Source organism: Syngnathus floridae, chromosome 8 (assembly GCF_059516105.1).
Source record: "Syngnathus floridae isolate MCC-2025c chromosome 8, RoL_Sflo_1.0, whole genome shotgun sequence".
NCBI classification, from domain to species: domain Eukaryota; kingdom Metazoa; phylum Chordata; class Actinopteri; order Syngnathiformes; family Syngnathidae; genus Syngnathus; species Syngnathus floridae.
Genome location: NC_142420.1, coordinates 4,398,665 through 4,417,001, shown reverse-complemented (window position 1 = coordinate 4,417,001; position 18,337 = coordinate 4,398,665). Strand labels below are relative to the sequence as shown.

The 18,337-nt window shown below is 40.6% G+C and overlaps 2 protein-coding genes across 5 annotated transcripts in view; both read right to left on the bottom strand.

Moving 5' to 3' along the window:
- Positions 1–12,058, bottom strand: part of LOC148394061 (uncharacterized) — a 41,256-nt gene extending 29,198 nt beyond the window's left edge. Inside the window, exons 1-2 of the mRNA XM_088383491.1 lie at positions 11,711–12,058; positions 10,956–11,038 (exon numbers count right to left, since the gene is read on the bottom strand). Of these exons, the coding sequence (XP_088239617.1) occupies positions 10,956–11,038; positions 11,711–11,791 (164 nt within the window). The 5' untranslated portion in view covers positions 11,792–12,058. The remainder of the gene's footprint in view (positions 1–10,955; positions 11,039–11,710) is intronic.
- A 333-nt stretch (positions 12,059–12,391) lies between these two features.
- On the bottom strand, positions 12,392–18,038 carry asmtl (acetylserotonin O-methyltransferase like). 4 transcript variants are annotated; one of them, XM_088383747.1, is made up of 16 exons: positions 17,993–18,038; positions 17,279–17,379; positions 17,073–17,204; positions 16,898–16,945; positions 16,649–16,713; positions 16,512–16,576; positions 16,061–16,166; positions 15,558–15,741; positions 15,331–15,477; positions 14,982–15,138; positions 14,601–14,800; positions 14,399–14,531; positions 14,087–14,227; positions 13,887–14,009; positions 13,113–13,340; positions 12,392–12,611 (listed from the first exon to the last, which is right to left on the bottom strand). In XM_088383747.1, the coding sequence occupies exons 2-15, from the start codon at positions 17,369–17,371 to the stop codon at positions 13,135–13,137; spliced, it is 1,800 nt and encodes a 599-aa protein (XP_088239873.1). In that variant the 5' UTR covers positions 17,372–17,379; positions 17,993–18,038; the 3' UTR covers positions 12,392–12,611; positions 13,113–13,134. The 4 variants fall into 4 exon arrangements, with proteins under 4 accessions (XP_088239873.1, XP_088239872.1, XP_088239875.1 ...); XM_088383746.1 differs by having other exon boundaries at positions 17,279–17,383; positions 17,993–18,017; XM_088383749.1 differs by having other exon boundaries at positions 16,061–16,160; positions 17,279–17,383; positions 17,993–18,017.
- Between the last annotated feature and the right edge of the window lie 299 nt (positions 18,039–18,337).

The following is an 18,337-nucleotide window of genomic DNA, read 5'->3' as shown; positions in this document are numbered from 1 at the left end:
GTTACTCAAATGTAAAATGAAGGGGGCAAAGGCCAAGAAATTGATATAATGTATAATATCAAGACGAAAAGGGGCCACTACTCAAAAAGGCTTCTAATCCGACCTAGCTCAATGACAAGGAGCAGCATTGATGAGGCCAGATGGACAGAAATATAAAGACAAGGAACCCACAAAACTTCAGATAGCATGGAAGTAAATGAGACTAAAATAAACACAAACGGCAGAGCTTTCTCGCTGAAGCGTTTCAATGAAGACAAAGAACAGAGTTGTTTAAATGGCCAGTCATTTTGGAGGCCACATGCAGATTGACTTGATAAATTGAAAATGATTTAACTAACAATCAAAGCTAAATGGGATTAACCTGCAAAAAATGCTCCTCAAAACTGCTCTGCAAAAAAAAAAAAAAAAATGGCATCTTCATTTGGTAGGCTTACTAATAAAACCTAACTGACCATTCACTGCTGCTGCGTCCAACGATTGGCACATAGAATGAATGATGAAGCCTGACTTAAGTTACTAAAGATGAAATCAGAGCAGACGTAATTTCATCAACACTCAACTACAGAATACACGTATAATCCATTTTAAGCTTCAAGACATGTATTGATCAGTTATTGACACGATAAGCTCTTTAACAAGACACGGCTGAAGGCATTACCTTAAATGCTTCAGATGCCCCGGGCAAGTCGAGCTTTGCGTAGAAATGCATGAAAATCAAAATCAATAGTCATGAATACAGATTGCTTCAAATTTTTTAACAGTTGATGATCCAGAACTTATTCTGGGTGCCAAGTTTAAACTCTTTGGTTAAACGATCCTTAAATTCGAACAGATCAGGATCTCCCAGTGCAACTTTAACTCTGATCTGACTCGCACCCGGGGGAAGCCATCATTCACCTGTCCTAAACTAATTCCACACAGTGTCAGGCATGGAATTGGATTGTAGGATAGAGGAGTCGCCCAAGTCCTCTCTTGATGTCTGCCCGTCACGGCGCCCCTCTGGCGTGTCACTTCACTGCCGAGTGAACATGCTAAAATTCCTTGCGGGCTAAAGTTCCATTGCTGGCTATCTTGGGCACTGGGGCAAATCCCAAATGACATCCTCTTTTTTACTCCCCCCCTCTTCCTGCTGTAAAGAAAGAGATGAAGAACATTATTCAGGGAATAGAATGTCAGAGGAGATTGCACCTGTATGAGACTGGAGTCAGAATGTGTCAAGAGAAGTCGCCTCCACCCAAAAATAATAAGTGTGTTTTTGTGGTAGCATCTATGGCTGCTATTGTTTCTTTTTTGGAGGGTCAAGGATGCAAGATTAACCCCCCCATGGACATATGGACTAGAGTTGTAGTCCATAAGCCTGCTTAATGCTTAACTGTGAGGGATCGTAATTGACAGCTCTCATTATGAGTGGCCGCTCGATAGTCTGTCACTCTCCACCTGCCCGTCAAGAGTGGTCTTCCTGTAGGAAGGAGGGGTGTGCCCGGTTTATCCAGCTAGACCAGTAGGGGAGTCATTTTGTAAACAAGGCATCAATTAAACATTGGTTATTTTCTATTTATGTACTAGCCTGTCTCTTTCTTAACAATCTTGGGAGATGCAATATATGTATTTTATACATACATGGACAATATTTTGTAACCAGAGCTTGTTAGTTTTCATACTCTCGGGCAGCCCGGAACGAAAAACGTCCATTTTTTTAGGTTTCTACCAAGCGGATGATGTTTTTAAAAAATCTAGTCTTATAATTGGTGATTTGTAAAAAGGCTGACAGTAAAAACTTGTTTTGAAATGTTAGACGTACAACAATATGTGAGCTATGAGAGTCAGGGATGTCAGTAATATTTTGTTGTGCAGCAATAACAATCAAAATTCATTCATTCATTCATGATCACTGAGCAATCAGTGGTGTTGTCTGCAATTAATCACGAATCAGTGATGAGTGATGGATGTAATCAACCAATCACTGCTGCTGTATGTAATGCCGTATTTGTTGACTGACCAATAAAGTGAGAGTCCCCTTCAAGCTTGCTTACTATTTAGCCTTAAGGCATTCTAATTGATTTGATTAATTATGTGCAACTTCACAATATTGGCCTTTCGCAGGCAGGCCTGTCACTCTGCACCCGCCTCCTGAGCGCCAAGGACGGGGCGGTGTACACATTGATAGGGGGCCCAGTTTGGTGGAGACAACCTGACTGAGGGGTCCACTTGTAAACAAAACTGCAACAACTAGCGTGATGGTATAACGCTGAACTGCAAATGAGTTGAGGGAGTCGCACCTCGCATGCATATAAGCAGATTGATATAAACACGGCAGGTGCATATAAGCTGCCTCGCACGCACACACAAAGGATCTTGTGCAGAATCTTAAGTACCTTATGCAAACTGTATGTTTGGAAGGGAGGCAGAGCGTGCTCATGATGAGTGGCTCATTATGGCAACAGCAGCGGCAGTACACACTGGGTATCGCATAATCAAAGCCTGGGGGTGCGTATTAATTATCCTTTTGAATCGTGATGAAATTTTAAAAAGCTTTCTCCTTAAGGCTCACATCACAGTGAGATGAAACAAAGCGCAGCACAGCTTTCGCACCCTGGCACACACGTGTTTTTACATCTGTTCAGGATATTTCAATTTGATGCTCCACGAGCTGAGCGTGGAGATTAAAGGATAATAATGTGTCATCCAAGCGTGCCGCCATTGCTTTTCCATGGTGAGTCGAGGCGGCTTTCAGGAGGAGCCGTCACAGGCAAAGTCAACGCATGTGTCTCCTGCATGTGTGCAGTCGAGGGGGCACCCTCAAACCCGCCCACCCTTCACTCGCAGGGGGTGGTTGACATGTTGACTGATTTTCTTGGAAGAAATATTTATGTGCCGATATTTCGTCTTTTCTTCCCTCTGCTTTCCGTTGTCTTTAATGAACATGATTCCGGATTGTTTCGCTAGCTATAATTTCAAGGGGAGGGGCAGAGATGGGGAGGGGAGAGGCTCCCATTGGTGACACTCATAAGCAGCTGTATCAACAACTAATGCTATTCCAAAACATAACACACAGTTTTGATTGACAATGTCAAAGCGGGACTCATTTTATGTTTTTTTTTTTTCTCTTCACCAGGTGTCCTAACCCCATTGACACTGCACTCGGAGATGTCATAGAGTAGGCCAAAGTATGGAGAAGGAAAACTGGGACATCAGAGATTTCTGAACAGCAAACCATCAAAATAGTTTCAGGCTTTGTCCAACCAACCAGGAGGTCGCAGTCCCACTTCCAAAATGTGTTTGAGGTATAAATGAATGAAAAGGTCATTACACTAGGTCCCTGTTTCTTTTCAGCACTCTGATTCACAATTGTCACCTCCCACCTCCTTAAAGCGATGGGAGGGTGAGCAAGAGAGGAAGCGCTCACCTATTTAATTTGATTAAAGATCAGACAGAGGGAAGGAGTCACGTCTCCTCGTCTCTGCCGCTTGCTTCTCTCTGTGCGGCGCACCCTGACACCTGATGGTATAAAGAGACGTCACCGCCACGCACCGCCGTAATGCCTCTAATTACTCTGAACTCAGAGAAATAAATAAATTTGCTGTTCTCTGTATGAGCGTCTGACAGGTTTCTCAGGATCCCGCACTGGAGGAAATTGTGGCGTGCGTACATGTGGGTGTACAGGTTTTTGTTGCGGTGTGTCTTTTGTGCATGCATTTGCTGCAAGGCGCTTGTAAAAGAAACGATCAGACAAGGAAGAAATGTTGACAGCTGTATCGGAGTTTGTTTTTTCCTTCACTTCTTGACGGTGATCATGTGAAGGCAGCAGACATGAGGCTGTTTGTAAATAATGAGTTGTGAGTTTTTCAAGCAAAGTTGCTGATGCCAATGCTGATCTCAATTGGGCCAGCTATGATTGGCTGTGACTTTCTTAGGGACCTGCTGAAGAATTGGTATCTAGAGTGACCGTTAAAAAGCAAAGGCTACAATTAACGTATTTTCCGGACTATAAGGTGCATCGGACTATAAGGCGCACCTTCCATGAATGGCCCATTTTAAAACTTTGCCCTTATATAAGGCGCACCGGACTATAAGGCGCACCATTCATGCATTCATGTCAGATTTTTAATCCAAATCAAATCATTCTCCATTTTATCTTTTTTATTTCAACTTCAGATGTAACAAATGACTTTATAATCACAAAATAATGATCCATAGTCTTTTTGATTCATGATTAATAGTCTTCAGCGGGCCACTTATGATTGATTTTATGACACAATGCTTGGGACCAGTTTAAATTTAGGAATTTGGTCCATATATAAGGCACACCGGACTATAAGGCACAAAATTTGAGGTCATTAGGTGCGCCTTATAGTCCGGAAAATACGGTAATAATAAATTGGCCAGTAAATGGGTATGTAACTGACCTATTGGTGCAGTGTGTCAAGTCATGTCCATTTTATTTATAAAGCAACATTTTTCAACAGATGTGATCCCATGTCACTTAACACAGTGAGCTTATTAGGAACTCAAAAGAAAACCAACTCACATGTGAGAGCACCCCAAAAAAAAAAAATTCTCCGGTGAGTGTTAGGTATATTGTTGGTAACACTACTTGTCAATCATGACATTACCCAAAGCTCCAACTTAGTCTCTGCTATAAGCTGGCAAAGCACTCTAACCCAAAGTCAGCTGGGATAGACAAGAGCACGGGGTGTATAGAAAAATGTATGGAATTACTTTTAACCAGTCAGTTCATATGCCCGTCGTTCCATTAAGTACCACATGTTGATACATTTCATTCGTCACACCACATACTCTTATGTATGTCAGTCTACAGTCAACTATCCATTTTCTAGGAGCTGGAACCAATCACAACTGATTTTGGATGAAAAGCAGAGTACATGCTAGATTAGTCGCCTGCTATTCACGCTCGCTTTCACACCTATGGACGATTTAGTCTTAAATGAACGTTTTGGAATGCAACAGGAAGCTGGAGTAAAAGGAAGCTTTTGGATTGAGTTCTCAAAATGAGCCGTTCAGTTCAATGCAAACACGAGGGGTTTCGTTGAAGGTATTTGTTTCCAATTGGCGGCTATTTGGCAAAGATGAAGCTGGATAAATATCATTCGCTCGTGCTCGTGTCGGGGAAAACTGCCTCTCTCCTCCTCCTCATCTTCTATGAGTCTAAATAATTGAACAGAGCGAGGAAAGGCCTCTGCAGGGTTCATTTTGAGTTTTCAACCGCTCTTGAGCTCGCGACAACACAACGCCCGTTGTCGGGAACTCGCTGGCAAAGCTTTGGAGATGATGTGAGAAGCAGGTGCATTGAGCAGAGGTTCCGCCTCTTCCTCCTGCAGCACACTGGCAAAGATTTGACATATTTAAAATAAACCAAGAGCGGAGGAAGGAAAACAACTTCCATCTTACGTTTAACGCCGGTAGCTTCGGGGAAGGGTGACGCTGTGCACAGAACGCTACCTCTGTCTGGAGTGGAGGATACGCAGGATGGCGGCTTTGCACGTGTGACCGGAGGCCTTTATGATAATGAACGCAACAGCGGGTCTTCCCCATCAATAAATAAATCATAGCAACTCCGCCAACGTTGCAATTTCGCGAGTAGTCGTTCCGCTTTCGAGTTCGTAAACACTTAAGATGAACAATCCACCTGAGACCTCCACCGCAGCCTCTCCTCATGATCCATAATTAACAAGGGAAAGTGTAAAGATGTAATTGCTACGCTGTTGATTATCTTGATTACCATTATTAAAGAGTTTTTAAAGATACATGACTTGCAGCCATATTTAGATGGCCTAACTTATTCATCAGGCAGCTGTTTGCTCAGCTCACACATGCATGGTAGTGGAGTTGTGTTGTTCCGTGTGTGGGAGGGGCCAAGGATGTTATTTTACTATTAACAAAGTAAGAAAACACATGGAGTTGAAAAGTAGAGTGCAGACTGTGCCAAGACCGTGCAATCTGTACCTTCACCATATATTCATCCTCTGTGTATGTCAATTGCGTGCCTTAATGTCAGGGAAAAAATTTAAAAACAATTTTACAAATAAAAAAAAATGCAGTTTTTATAATGAGATTTGAAGAAGAAAAAAAAAACGTAACCCCACCTTTATCTGGGTATGGACAAAACTACTGATATATTAAAAAAAAACAAAAAAACAACAACATTATAATACTCACTAACAAACGAAGAAACAAAATGTGGTTGGCAGAGATAACTGTGTAAAAAGATTTGGCAAAACTATTTGGGTAAGAAAAAAAAATTAAAAGTAAAAATAGTGATTAGTAACAAATCAATGAAAATAATGTCATTTCAAACTTTGTGATCATTTTTTGTTTATTTAACATTTCTTTTAGAAAAAAAATTGTGAAGTCTGTGCTTTTCATCTGAATCGACTTTACACTGATTTTATTCTGTTTGATTATAGTTAGTTTGAAAAAGGCTACATCAAAAATGGTTATTGAAAACAAAATCACAAAATTGGAAGTTAAATAAACTTCACTTTGATGATGATGATGATATTTTAAACTGCTTCGTTTCGGAAAAATATGATTTAAAAAACGAATTTGGAGATTCATGCTTTTAAGGAGGAACATTGTTCAAAACATGAATTTGCGGTTGACTTGGATCCAAACAAATTGCACACTTTTTATCTGACACTTGCTAAAAATTATAAACATGATACAGGAGTGACTAAAAGGTACTACAAATTAAAAATAAAGCAAGAAAGCAAAAAAAGTGATTTGATTAATACTTATAATTTTTTTAATTCAAAGGGTATCATTGCAATGTTTTACATATGTGAGAAACATGGAAAACGAAACCCTCCATGTCTCCAGTAATAAAAAGGGGCTTTTTTTTTGCCAGCAGTCATACTGCCCTCCATTGGTCAAATATCACACTACAACAAATCACAAGTCAATATTTTGGATATGGTATTTGTATTGAAAATCATAAGATTGTGCAAGTGTATATTTTTGTGGCTGTGCAAAACTGTCTTGGATCAAAATTAGAGGAGGTGGGGGGGCATCAATCAGACACAATTTGTGGAGATAAATTAAAATATTCTATTATCAAAGATTGACAGATGAAGTCGTTTGATATGTTGATATGAGCAAACAACACAAACTGTAGTGGTGTTAGAATCCCTTTTTGATTATACATCAACAATTCATTTTTTGCCATGATCATGTTTTTTAACAACCAAAAACAGCACACATCTTTCCATCCGAATGAGATGTCAGTCTTTGCACATCATGCGAGTCGTGTACGTGCTAGCTGACTACATGTCAGCATCACTAACATCAGACGTTCAAAAGAGTGATGTGTTGTCACTGTCCAGCATGCATTTCAAATTTTAAGCTTGGTGATGTTAATGGCCTTGATTTCTTTAACAATAGCTTATAATGTTGTGATCTAGCACTGGACACTGCATTAGTTTGCTCCACAGTCTCCAATTTGCTGCGGTGCCCAGTATCTTTTTGCCAGGTGGTTGGGGATGCATAAAGTTCTCAATTTCAATTTTGCTGGAGCAATGAATTTTCTTGCTCCCCTTACATTTAAAAGGCCATGCCTGATGAAAAACGAATCCAGAAGATGTTCAGTGACTCAGGTTCACTTGTTGCAGTGATTTCACTCTGGATCCTGCCATATGTACTCCATAGTCTCCACTTTGCTGAAGCACTCCATTTTCATGATAACCTTACTCTCCTCTGTGATCAAATGTGTCCATAGTCCACAAAATAAAATCATACTTTTGTTTCCCTCCATTGCTTGTCCGATGCAGTGTGCTTTTTGCATGTAATAATGCAAAGACAGGTAAGTCGTGTTAAGGTTAAAAAAAAAAAAAAAGCGGCAATTACTTCTGCAGCCAACTGGTTCAGTAGGCGAGCATACACTCAGTAAAATAAGTGGCAAACAATAAAAGTCGTGGCATAGGCACTAGAACGTGGCCTGTTCTCGAATCACCAGTTTCGAAACACGTAGCCACGTCTTTAATTTTGACATTTATGAGGAAATGTGGTCTTGTTTCTGTCATGACTGACTTTAACGTTCATTTCCTGCACACTTGCTTGCCCTCAGTACCACCAGAACTACAATTTTAAACACAATACCTTGAGCTAACCCAGGCCTAAAGTTCACATGAGGTGGTTGCTCACCACATTGTGACAACATAAAAAGATTGATGTAAGGCACACGCTTGTGCACACACACACTGATCCACTGGTCAAGAAACCACAGCGCTAAAATGACAGAGCTTTACCACTCACACACCGAAGGTCTCATAACACGCTGTGTAACACTGAAAACGATAATGTAGCATTGCCTCAAATTTCGAAAGGAACACATATACCTGCCACAATAAAGTCAATATATTAGAGGCCTATGACATCACCCCTTGCATGCCTATAATAATAAAACCCCAACTTGGACATTTAGATATAACTGATGCCTGAGTCAAACTAAACCGCATGTAAACATACGAAGGGCAACAGGGATCAGGTCAGCAAGGGAAGGCGAGGCCCAGGGAGAGAGGAGAAGTCAAGAAAAGTCTTTGAATCGGGCGGAATTCCTCTCCTCCTCTGCGACTCCTCTAGGGAGGCGTCGGGAGCGAGGCGAAAGGAAAAAGACGGGGGCCTGTCACGAACAAAGCTCCAAATTCACATGATATGTTTAACTAAAAGGCTGAAAGGAGAAATGAATCAAAGCGTAGCAGGATCAAAGCCAGCCAACAATAAAGTCAAGGCGGTTGCCATGGGAGCAGCGGGAGATGCATATCATTTATATGTCAGATGCTAGCTAGCAACGCTAGTTTGATTGTTGTCATGAGCCACAGCCAGGCAGAGTCGTGAGGAAAGGTCAGCGTCGCGCTGCGAGAGGAGCGTCGCCGCCATGTTTGCAACAGCTGTCGTGTCTGATGTGACGTCTCCGAGTTGAGACGAACACACGACGAGACGCTGCAGACGTCAACCCCTTAAATATCTTCGCGACGAGGCTAAATATTTGTTTTGCATTTTGCAAAAGGTGAAAGATCATAATTACTTTTGGAGTGCGATATCAAACAGTTTATTTCCATTTCTTAAGGAGACGCCATCAACATGGAGGATGTTAGCGCACAAAAAAAAGATCACATTTAAAGATTCACATTTATAAAAACAATAAATGCCTTTTGTCAAAGTTTTACTCTTTTAACATATCTTGCAAATACTGTATGTAGAATGTTGGTTCTATATGTCCGTGCATTTTATAATTTTCTTTCTGCATTATTTCAAATGAATAGACGTTTTGCACTTGTTATTTGCCTTAGAACCCCCCCCATCATATTTGCATATTGTTGTTGTGCTAAATTAGACCATGCTCTTTTTATTGTCCTAATCCCAGACAATAAAAGGCTTTATTGAACCATAAATTCACTTGATTGACACAACAGCAAGCATGTTATTGTACATGTAAGATGTATGCGAGCATGTGCATGCCGGAATGTCTTGTCGACAGCACTTTTACGCTGCACCCAGGAGAAATCCTGAAAATAACAACAAAGAGTCGTCGGCGGGTCGGATAAAAGTCCCGTCTGCAACCACTTGACGTCACGTAAATAAATAGAGGAGCATGTCTGTACCATCCAGGTACGACCGCCGCAATCTATAACTGCAGTGCTTACTATCCAATGCATTGCTTAGCATACAGACTTGAAACAAAAGGCCAGCTAATCTCACTCGTCCTAAAACAATAGATGGAAAAAGAAAAAAAAAACTCGTTGCCATTAGAGCCATGTTCTCAAGCTGTCAAACCAAAAAAAACCAGCACAGAGCAGAGAAGGGCCGCATTGCTATTTCTAAGCGTTACATGCCTTGAGGTTATTTTCCCCCCCCTCTTTGTCTTGAAACAAATCAATATAGCACAACTCACTTTGAACAATTTACACATTTGCTGATATGAGACATGGGTCAAACACTTTGATAAACCACCATTTTGAAACAGGTGTTTGACTATATATATATTTTTTTCCAAATATTAAAAATGATATTGTACACATCGTTTTGGGAGTGTTCGGACACAGCTAAGTCACAGTGATTTAAAAACTGAAATATTTGCATAATTTATTTGTCATGACTGATATTTACTCGGCCAAAACCCCAAATCAAAGCCTGAAGGTACTATAACACTCAATCCTTAAAAACTCAGGTGGGCTGTGAAATTGTTGGCCTTCAACAGTGGACTTAATCCACCTTGAAATATCCCTACTATACAAGCGCGCCCCCTGTTGGTCACTCACGTGAAATTTCATTCGATATTGAACAGTCCCTAATGTTGTCCAATGTTGCCCCCTACACTTCACACTTGGAGTTACACTTACTAAAGCACACCAAACAATTCTCCCAAACTTTACCAACCTCAACTCTTCCAACAGCTTTTGTTAAGTATCATTTAACAACACTGTGGATGTTTTTATTGGCTATCGCACAAGCATAAACTCAAACACTAAAAAAAAAAAAAAAAAGTCAAGCCTGGGAACATCTGGGAGCATTTTTTGGTGCAATTGCAATGGACCAACAGCAAAAGGCCTCAAATGAGTGGTTGTGATATCAAAGCACCATACTGAGGAATGGCGATGACTTCCAGGTGCCAGATGTCAAAAATACACTTGGACAAAATAACTGAGGCCTTACACGACAGACCGACACGTACGTACAGTACGCCCCGCGTTTAATGTCACCAGATCGCTTTACTAAAGTTACGGTGGAAAATTTGAGGTATTTATCAAAATAACACTAGCTCTTTGATCGGTGCTAACTGTCATTGACTTGAATGGTTTTCATTAAGGAGCCTTAGATGTACATGCTCGTACACAGATATGGAGACCTTCAAGGTTGAGCTTGGGTGACGACAACCCTGTTTTCATGTCTTGGAAGCCCAACATCAGTGTTTTCATTGTATAATGGAAAACACAACTAACCTTTGTGTGGCTGGCGTGGGATCAATTTCTTCACAAGGTTTAGTGGTTGTTCGTGACTCAGCAATCCATTGAGCAGTCATCGACTGTCAAGAAAAGAGCCAAAAGTAACATGAGCATAAAATAGAAATATAAGGTCAAACTGGAGGCATCACAATGCATGGACAGTGTATTGGAAAAGTGTTAACACCCCTTGAACTTTTTCACATTTTGTGCTAATCATGTGGCAAAATCCACACATGACTTTTATACCGTTTTTTTCACCAACGGCTTTGTCTTGTTTATTCCATTTGACAATAGTATGTTTCTTTATAATACTTCTCCGTGTAGAGTAATAAGGTCAAGTTACTTTTGAGTTGCTTTTTATTCAATAAAAAAGGGGATTGTCTTAATAATGCAATAAATGCAAACCTTGCAACCATAGATGATAAAGTTAATTTGTAATCAAGACATTTAACTAAATAGTGTGGGGTAAAATGTTTTGACTACATATATAGTGGGGAAGTGCTACCTTTGATTAATTTTTGTATCAATAAGATGTATTTTTTTTAATGAAAATTGGAACTGAAATTTGGTCCAGTAAAGAAATCCCAGACCGCACACCATAAATAAAATCACCATACTTTTTTACACGTGGGAAAGATACATTTATATTGCCAACAATTGTTTTTTTATAGTGATAGATGAAGTATAATTGATAATTGGTCTAACAAGACAGACACAGAGTTGTTTTATGTTGTGAGGACAAATTTTCCCACCTTTACTGTGGACTTCTGCAGGTCCTCCATAGTGTGCATGAGTCTTTTTCTCTGACTATGCAGTAATCTCCTCGCTCCCATGGCGTTGTTGGTTAGTGGTTAGTAGTTGCGCCATACTCTTCCTGTTTTTGCACGCTCTAATAATTTTATCCCTGATTTCTTTTTTTTTTTTTTTAAATATACTGCAAATCACTAACAAATCACTGAGGTGCCACACAGAACAGGAGTTTCTATTTTTGAGAGTAAACTACACACAGTAGGATTTTAAGTAAATGATTTAGAAATTATTGTTGTACTGATGCGAATGCACGACCGTCTCTTGCACGCCGTTTTAAATGAGAATGGATTTCCGCTTCTAAAGAGCGACATTGCACAGGAACGGTACGTCAAGGAAAGAATTTGATTGGACGCCTGCCTGTCGTGTGTGTGCGCGTGCGTGTAGGATTTTAAAAGTTTGGAAAGAGGATGTCTGCAAACAGACAAGGGTGTGTCAACTCTTTCGGGACGCTGAAGGGCGTATATGGATTTTTTAAAGACTGATCTAATTGTGATTTCATCATACCATTTGAATGCATGACAAAATCCAGAAGACATCTAATGGATTACATTGATGTTGTCTGTCACAAAGTATGAAATGAAAGAACAGGTTCTGGCAAGTGAATGAAAATAGATGAGCACAAATTCTCTCGTTTTTGTCACATTTTAATGGCAAGCAAAGCATCGAGGAAGTTCCTCGTGTGAACCACACGTGTGTTTCCGAAGCCGTGTTTATTTAGCAAGGCAGCGTAGTCTCTCTGCGTCCTCTCTCGGCCCTCAGTTTGGACCAGCATGTTCAAAGATTGCAGGGTTGAGTAGGTGGACCACTCATCCAACATGGTCTCAGCAATGACAACAGCACAGCCTGCAATAAGTGTTAAATGAATTCAAGCAAACATCTATTCAGAACATTTCTCCAAAGTGGCACAATCCTGTAACAATTGTTTTAAGATGGATTTGCTCTACATGCTTCCAGATACACATATAACTTTTATTGCAGAATAACACATTTAATGTAATAATCTTCAGACCAGAATCAGGCAACTTCCAAATGTGAATTAAAAAAAATGTACAAAAGAAAAAAAATGAACATGCACATAAATTAAATGGTCTAGTTTCAGTACAATGGAAGAGCACAGAGTATTAAATATAGTCTAAAGGTGATACATATTATCATTATTAGAAATAGTGCATATCTGAGTAGCACAGACCATCACATTTGCTCTTGTGTTGAATTAGAAATGCTGGGTTCATTCAATACTGCCTGAAAGTATCTTCTACTGTAGGTGAGAAGACCATTAAATCGGAATTTGGGACATGCAATGGCGTTTGGGGTAGTTTGTGCTTGTTGTTAAGGCTGGCAGACCTTTGGAGTGTTGAAGCGGGGGTCAGACTTTGATGCAGAGCATTGCATCCAGCAGGTTTTCCGTCTGTTTGATAGCGGTGGCAACAAAGGCGTGGCCCTTCAAAAGCACAGCGTATTCGTCGGCGCTCCTCTGTCTGCCTTCGCTCATGCTGAGGGCCTGGAGCAGCCCGCGACTTGGCCCTGTTCTACCCTCGTCCAGGAAAATCTCACTCAGCAGCAGGCCACAACCTAACAGCACGAGTGCATTTTTACACAGTAGTCTTGAAGTTGATTCTTAGGCTTGAAATCTGATAACTAGGGATTCACCAAAAGGGAAAGTTAAAGAGCATCCTTGAAATTTCCACAAATTTGTCTATGAACTGATACCGACACGAGGGGCCCTTTTGCTTTCCGTAAACTCTGCACCATCTGAATTGTGTTTCCTCAATATTGTGCTTTCTGCACCCACATGACGAACGCATTCCATTTGTATTAGAAGCTGCATTTTTTTTTTTTAAGTGAGCAACAACATAAAAAGAGGGGATTTAACAGAACATCCCAACTGGCAAAAGCTTGCTGGTTTCTTCTGAGTTCCTTCTGCGTTGGTGGTCATGTTTACATTTTTACAGATAAGGAAAAGTTAATATTAAAAAAAAACAAGCTTGTCCGACTGAAGAACCTTTTTGCTAACTCTCCTTTGCATGCAGGACAACAAATGCAGTCAAGGTTTATTGTCATATTTGAGAAATAATGTTAGTTTGATCACGTGTTCTTGTACAACATTGTGAAACGTACCTGGCGTGCATGCGTCTGCAATTTTGCTGAGCAAGAGGTTCACTTTGTCATCTGACCAGTCATGAAGAATTCTCGCAAGGATGTACAAGTCCGCTTTGGGTAAGGCATCTTTGAAGAAGTCTCCTATTCGTGTCACAAGCACAGAGCCCCATTAGCGTTCACAATAGCGGTCTGTTTGATCCAAGCTATAATAACAATACCTGCAATAAATGTGACCTTTTCTTCAGTGCACGGTGGAAGGAAACGAGGACTCATCTCAACTACAGTCGGTAAGTCGAACACTGTCACGGACATCCCCGGGTGAGCTTTTGCGAATTCCAATGCCATTGCACCTGTACAGCCTTCCAAAAATAATAATAAAAAAAAGACATAATTACTTGTCGGTTGTTAGCATTCATTTCAAGACAAAGTGAAAATGATCAGAAAGTGGATTGTTGAGGGTTTTTGTCAATTAAAAAAAGTTATCGTTAATATCGTCAGCCTTGAGTCCAAGGAGTTGTACGCATTCTCACCTCCGAGGTCACAAGCACTCTTAAAGGCAGACAGGTCAAAAGCTGTTGCCACCGCTTTGCCGGTCACTTGAGCGATACTGTGCATGGCCTTCATGAACCTCAGCCTCACCTCCTGGCTCCTGTAGATTGAGTCCTTTGCGGAAAAATCTATCATTAGAATTTAAAGGATTAAAGATGATGAGTACTTCTTTGGCATATTAACCTGGAATAAGTCCTCAGACTTGCTGCAGAAGGCCCTGTGGTGCTGCTGGACGCCCTCCTTTACGGCGCTCTCCAGGTGGCTGAAGAGTGGCCACACGGTGTCGTTGCAGTGCGCCAAGTGGCCCAGCAGGGACGATGGTGCGTCGGACAGCAGGAAGCGTTTGGACAGCTCTGTGTTCTCATATGACGGTGTCTTACAGTCTAGAAGGAGAAAAAAAAAAAAAATCATAACTATTGTCTTACAGAATGCATAGTAGGAAGTCTGACATGGCATCAGCTGTCAACATTTTCACAAAACATGAGCCTCCTCAAAACCTCAAACATCTAATTGTTCTTGAAATCTCCATTACAGAGGTGATGAGAATGCAAAATGTTGACTAACTTGTGCTCTTTAAGAGTTTTAGCGAGAGGCATGCCTCAAGCAGATGCTCTGTTCCCTTGACGGATGTTTGCAGCTCCTGGGCCACCTGGACCGCATCCATTGCTGGTCTGCGCTGGAGCAAGTCAAATATGCCCAACTTGGAAGCTGTAAAGAGTGCCTGGAAGAGTTGTTTGTGGTACAGATTGTATATTGAATGCACCTCCCTAGAAATCAAGCAGCACTTCTTTGGACTAGTTCGTAGTGAATCAATAGCACCTGATACTTGCATTACAATAATTTAACTCAGTTACAACTTATTGGCAAGAGTCAACTGTGTGAAAAATACTTTAAAGTATTGATCCCCTTTCACCTTGGAGGCTTTGAATCCATCCATCAGTTGAATGATTTTCTGTAGGTCCTCTTTGGCTTCTTCACTGTCCTCACATTCATTGAATTGCCCCCTAGTGGCAGTAGCTGGTGGTATTTTCTCTGAATGTCCAGATGAGCTGCTGACCACCTTCAAGAGGACACCTCTTATAAATGATCTATAATTTTTAGAAAAAAAGTGTGTTGGTGATTTGCATTGTAAATGCTTACCTGATTTGCGACTGGTAGAACTGGAACAGTGTCGCCGTGGCAACTGCCTCTTTGGTTGTAAATGTGGTCCAGCTTTTTACAGAAGTGGTTAAGGGGGAAACCCACAACGTTGAGAAAGTCTCCATGCACATACTCCACCAGCATCCCACCCAGAGCCTGGATGCCATAGCCGCCCGCCTTGTCCCTAACACACACGCGGACACACGCACACGCATATTTTGTTGTCAGTATACTGGAAGAAACAAATCTATGATACATCAAAATGCTTTAAAAAAAAAAAAAATCACAAAAAGACAATTGGGATTGATAAACACATTTCTGACTTTTTAAAAGAATAAGATATTGTGTTCCTCACTTACTGAAAATGTAATCCAGTTCATGACCCCAAACAAACCCGGTTGGCACGATTTGTATGTAAAATACTATATCTGGCGGATGAAACTTAAAGCAGCTAACAACACTGACATCAGAGTCCAAAGTTCTTCTTACATGATCGCACTCACATGGGTTCACCGCTGTCAATGTACTCCCACAGCATGTCCTCCGAGAGGTCGGCGAACTTCACCTTGGTTTCTTCGTAAAAGTCAACTATCTGGTAATCCTCTTCATCTCAGGTGAGGAAAAGTAAAAAAAAAAGTATGTCACGAGAGAGAAAAAGAATGAGGAACAAATCATGATAAAAATTATGTAATGGAAAAAAGTCATTCTTGCATTACACATATTATACCAGCATTATAAAAAAAACTGTTAGCATTCTATCTAGTCTCATGACCCTTTTGAACTAGAATCCTACAACTAGGGATGAGAAGTGAAGTATACTGGATTATAAATCATCCTGTGATTTATACTGATGTGCAACAGTCGAAATATTCATTGAGACTCATTCTCATTATTTGAGTTTAAATAGGCTATCTGCAAATCATCTGCCTTGTTGCCTCATTAAACACATCTTACTTGATTTCTGACAACAGAGCACGATGGCGACGCCTGTGAAGACACTGTGCTCTTTACCACTCAAACTAAATCAAGAAAACAGGAGAGAATCATAATCAATATGAGAATATATCCATCTATCTATTTAAAGACTTTACCTCGAGAGCATCCTGTATGCATCTTGCTTGTCGCGTGGCTTCTCAAGAATCATGCCATCAACTGTCTGCGGAAGTATATTTGAAATTTAAAAAAAAAGATATCTTTATATACAGCGTATAAATGTGCATGAGGTAGGTGAGTGAGGATATGAATGAGCAGCGAACACCAACCTTGTTTCAGAACAAGACCACAAATGTATACAAATAATATGCAGTAAAATAATACTGACTTTGAAAGAAAATACTTACCACAATCGTGTCTGCTCCGATCACTATGTCTGGAGTTTTAAGGTGGTTCTAAAACACAAGTAGGAGAAAAATCCCATTAATGTTGCTGTCCAACAGGCTCCACAATCTTAGAAACACGGATAAATGTACATGTGTAGCATGTAGAATAAAAGAAATGCATATACAGTGAACTCACACAGGGCATCCTCCTCGCCACCTCCAGTGCCTTCTGCTTGGCCGTCTCCACAGCGTACTGCTGAGGTGCTTTGAACAGTCGCTTGTCGAGAGTTTCTTTGAACCAGGATGGGACCACCTCAAAGCGCAGGCCCTAAAGTGAGACGAGAGATGGGACATGAGAGAAGAGACAACACAAGTTGTCACAATTTCCATCCTGACTCTTACAGCATTGCGAAGGATGTCCAGTCGCCGTGGAGACGCGCTCGCCAACACAACCAGTTTACCAGCTAGTTTGGAGATGACGGGGTTCAGCACCATGGTTAGAGCTGCCTTGACAGTACAAGGAGGCAATCAACAAGACATGACAAACAGCTAGAAACCTTAACTAACAACTTCATGACAGCAAATTTTGCAGTTCACTTACCAGTTTAGAGCTTTTCACTCATTCAAATTGTCAAATATTCAAAACTTAATTTTACTGAGATTTAGGCAACTGTGAATGACGTGTACACGAAATTATTCGCCCTTTCCAGGTTTAAAAACATAGTCGTCTTATTTAAGACTCTGGTTCGCTCCGACAACGAAGACATTGTATAACATGACAGCAATTTAGAATGACATAATTTGATGTTATTGTATACAAGCTGTGTTGAATAAAAATGTCTGAATTTGCCCTGTTCATAAGTATATGCGTAAGTCCGTAAAAGCGAAAATAATGTTTTACTTCTACCGAAAACTTGGACTGTGCAGCAAACGTAGAAGTCACAATTCACTCATTTTGGTTGATATTGTTGACATTATACGGTCACTAAATTATCACACACGTAATGACAATATGTAGAAATGCATGACCAGTAGCATGGAGAAAATTAAAATGTGCTTTTTTTGCAGCTTGTGGGGAAAAGACACGAATTTCATAGTTTGTTTTCTCTCTCTTACCTTTGCGAGACCGGAACTGGACTGTGTACAACGTAGGTATACGTGATGACGTCACACGTCGAGTGGATTGGCCAATGAGATGCTTGATACGGCCCACAAAAACTCAAGTCCCAAAATAACAGGTTAATCATAAATAAAAATATCAAGTTGAATAAACACACATATATAACATATATAACTAGTTTGATAGTTCAATAGATTTAGAGAGAGAGAGAGAGAGAGAGAGAGAGAGAGAGAGAGAGAGAGAGAGAGAGAGAGAGAGAGAGAGAGAGAGAGAGAGAGAGAGAGAGAGAGAGAGAGAGAGAGAGAGAGAGAGAGAGAGGTCCTCAAATCAGACTAAAAATC

Excerpts from the sequence above, each read along its gene's own strand:
- asmtl (XM_088383747.1), bottom strand. The coding sequence starts at position 17,371 with ATGGTGCTGAACCCCGTCATCTCCAAACTAGCTGGTAAACTGGTTGTG. Across the intron at positions 16,714-16,897 it reads TCGGAGCAGACACGATTGTG|ACAGTTGATGGCATGATTCT; the intron begins GTAAGTATTTTC and ends ATACTTCCGCAG. Across the intron at positions 15,139-15,330 it reads ATGGATTCAAAGCCTCCAAG|GCACTCTTTACAGCTTCCAA; the intron begins GTGAAAGGGGAT and ends CAACTCTTCCAG.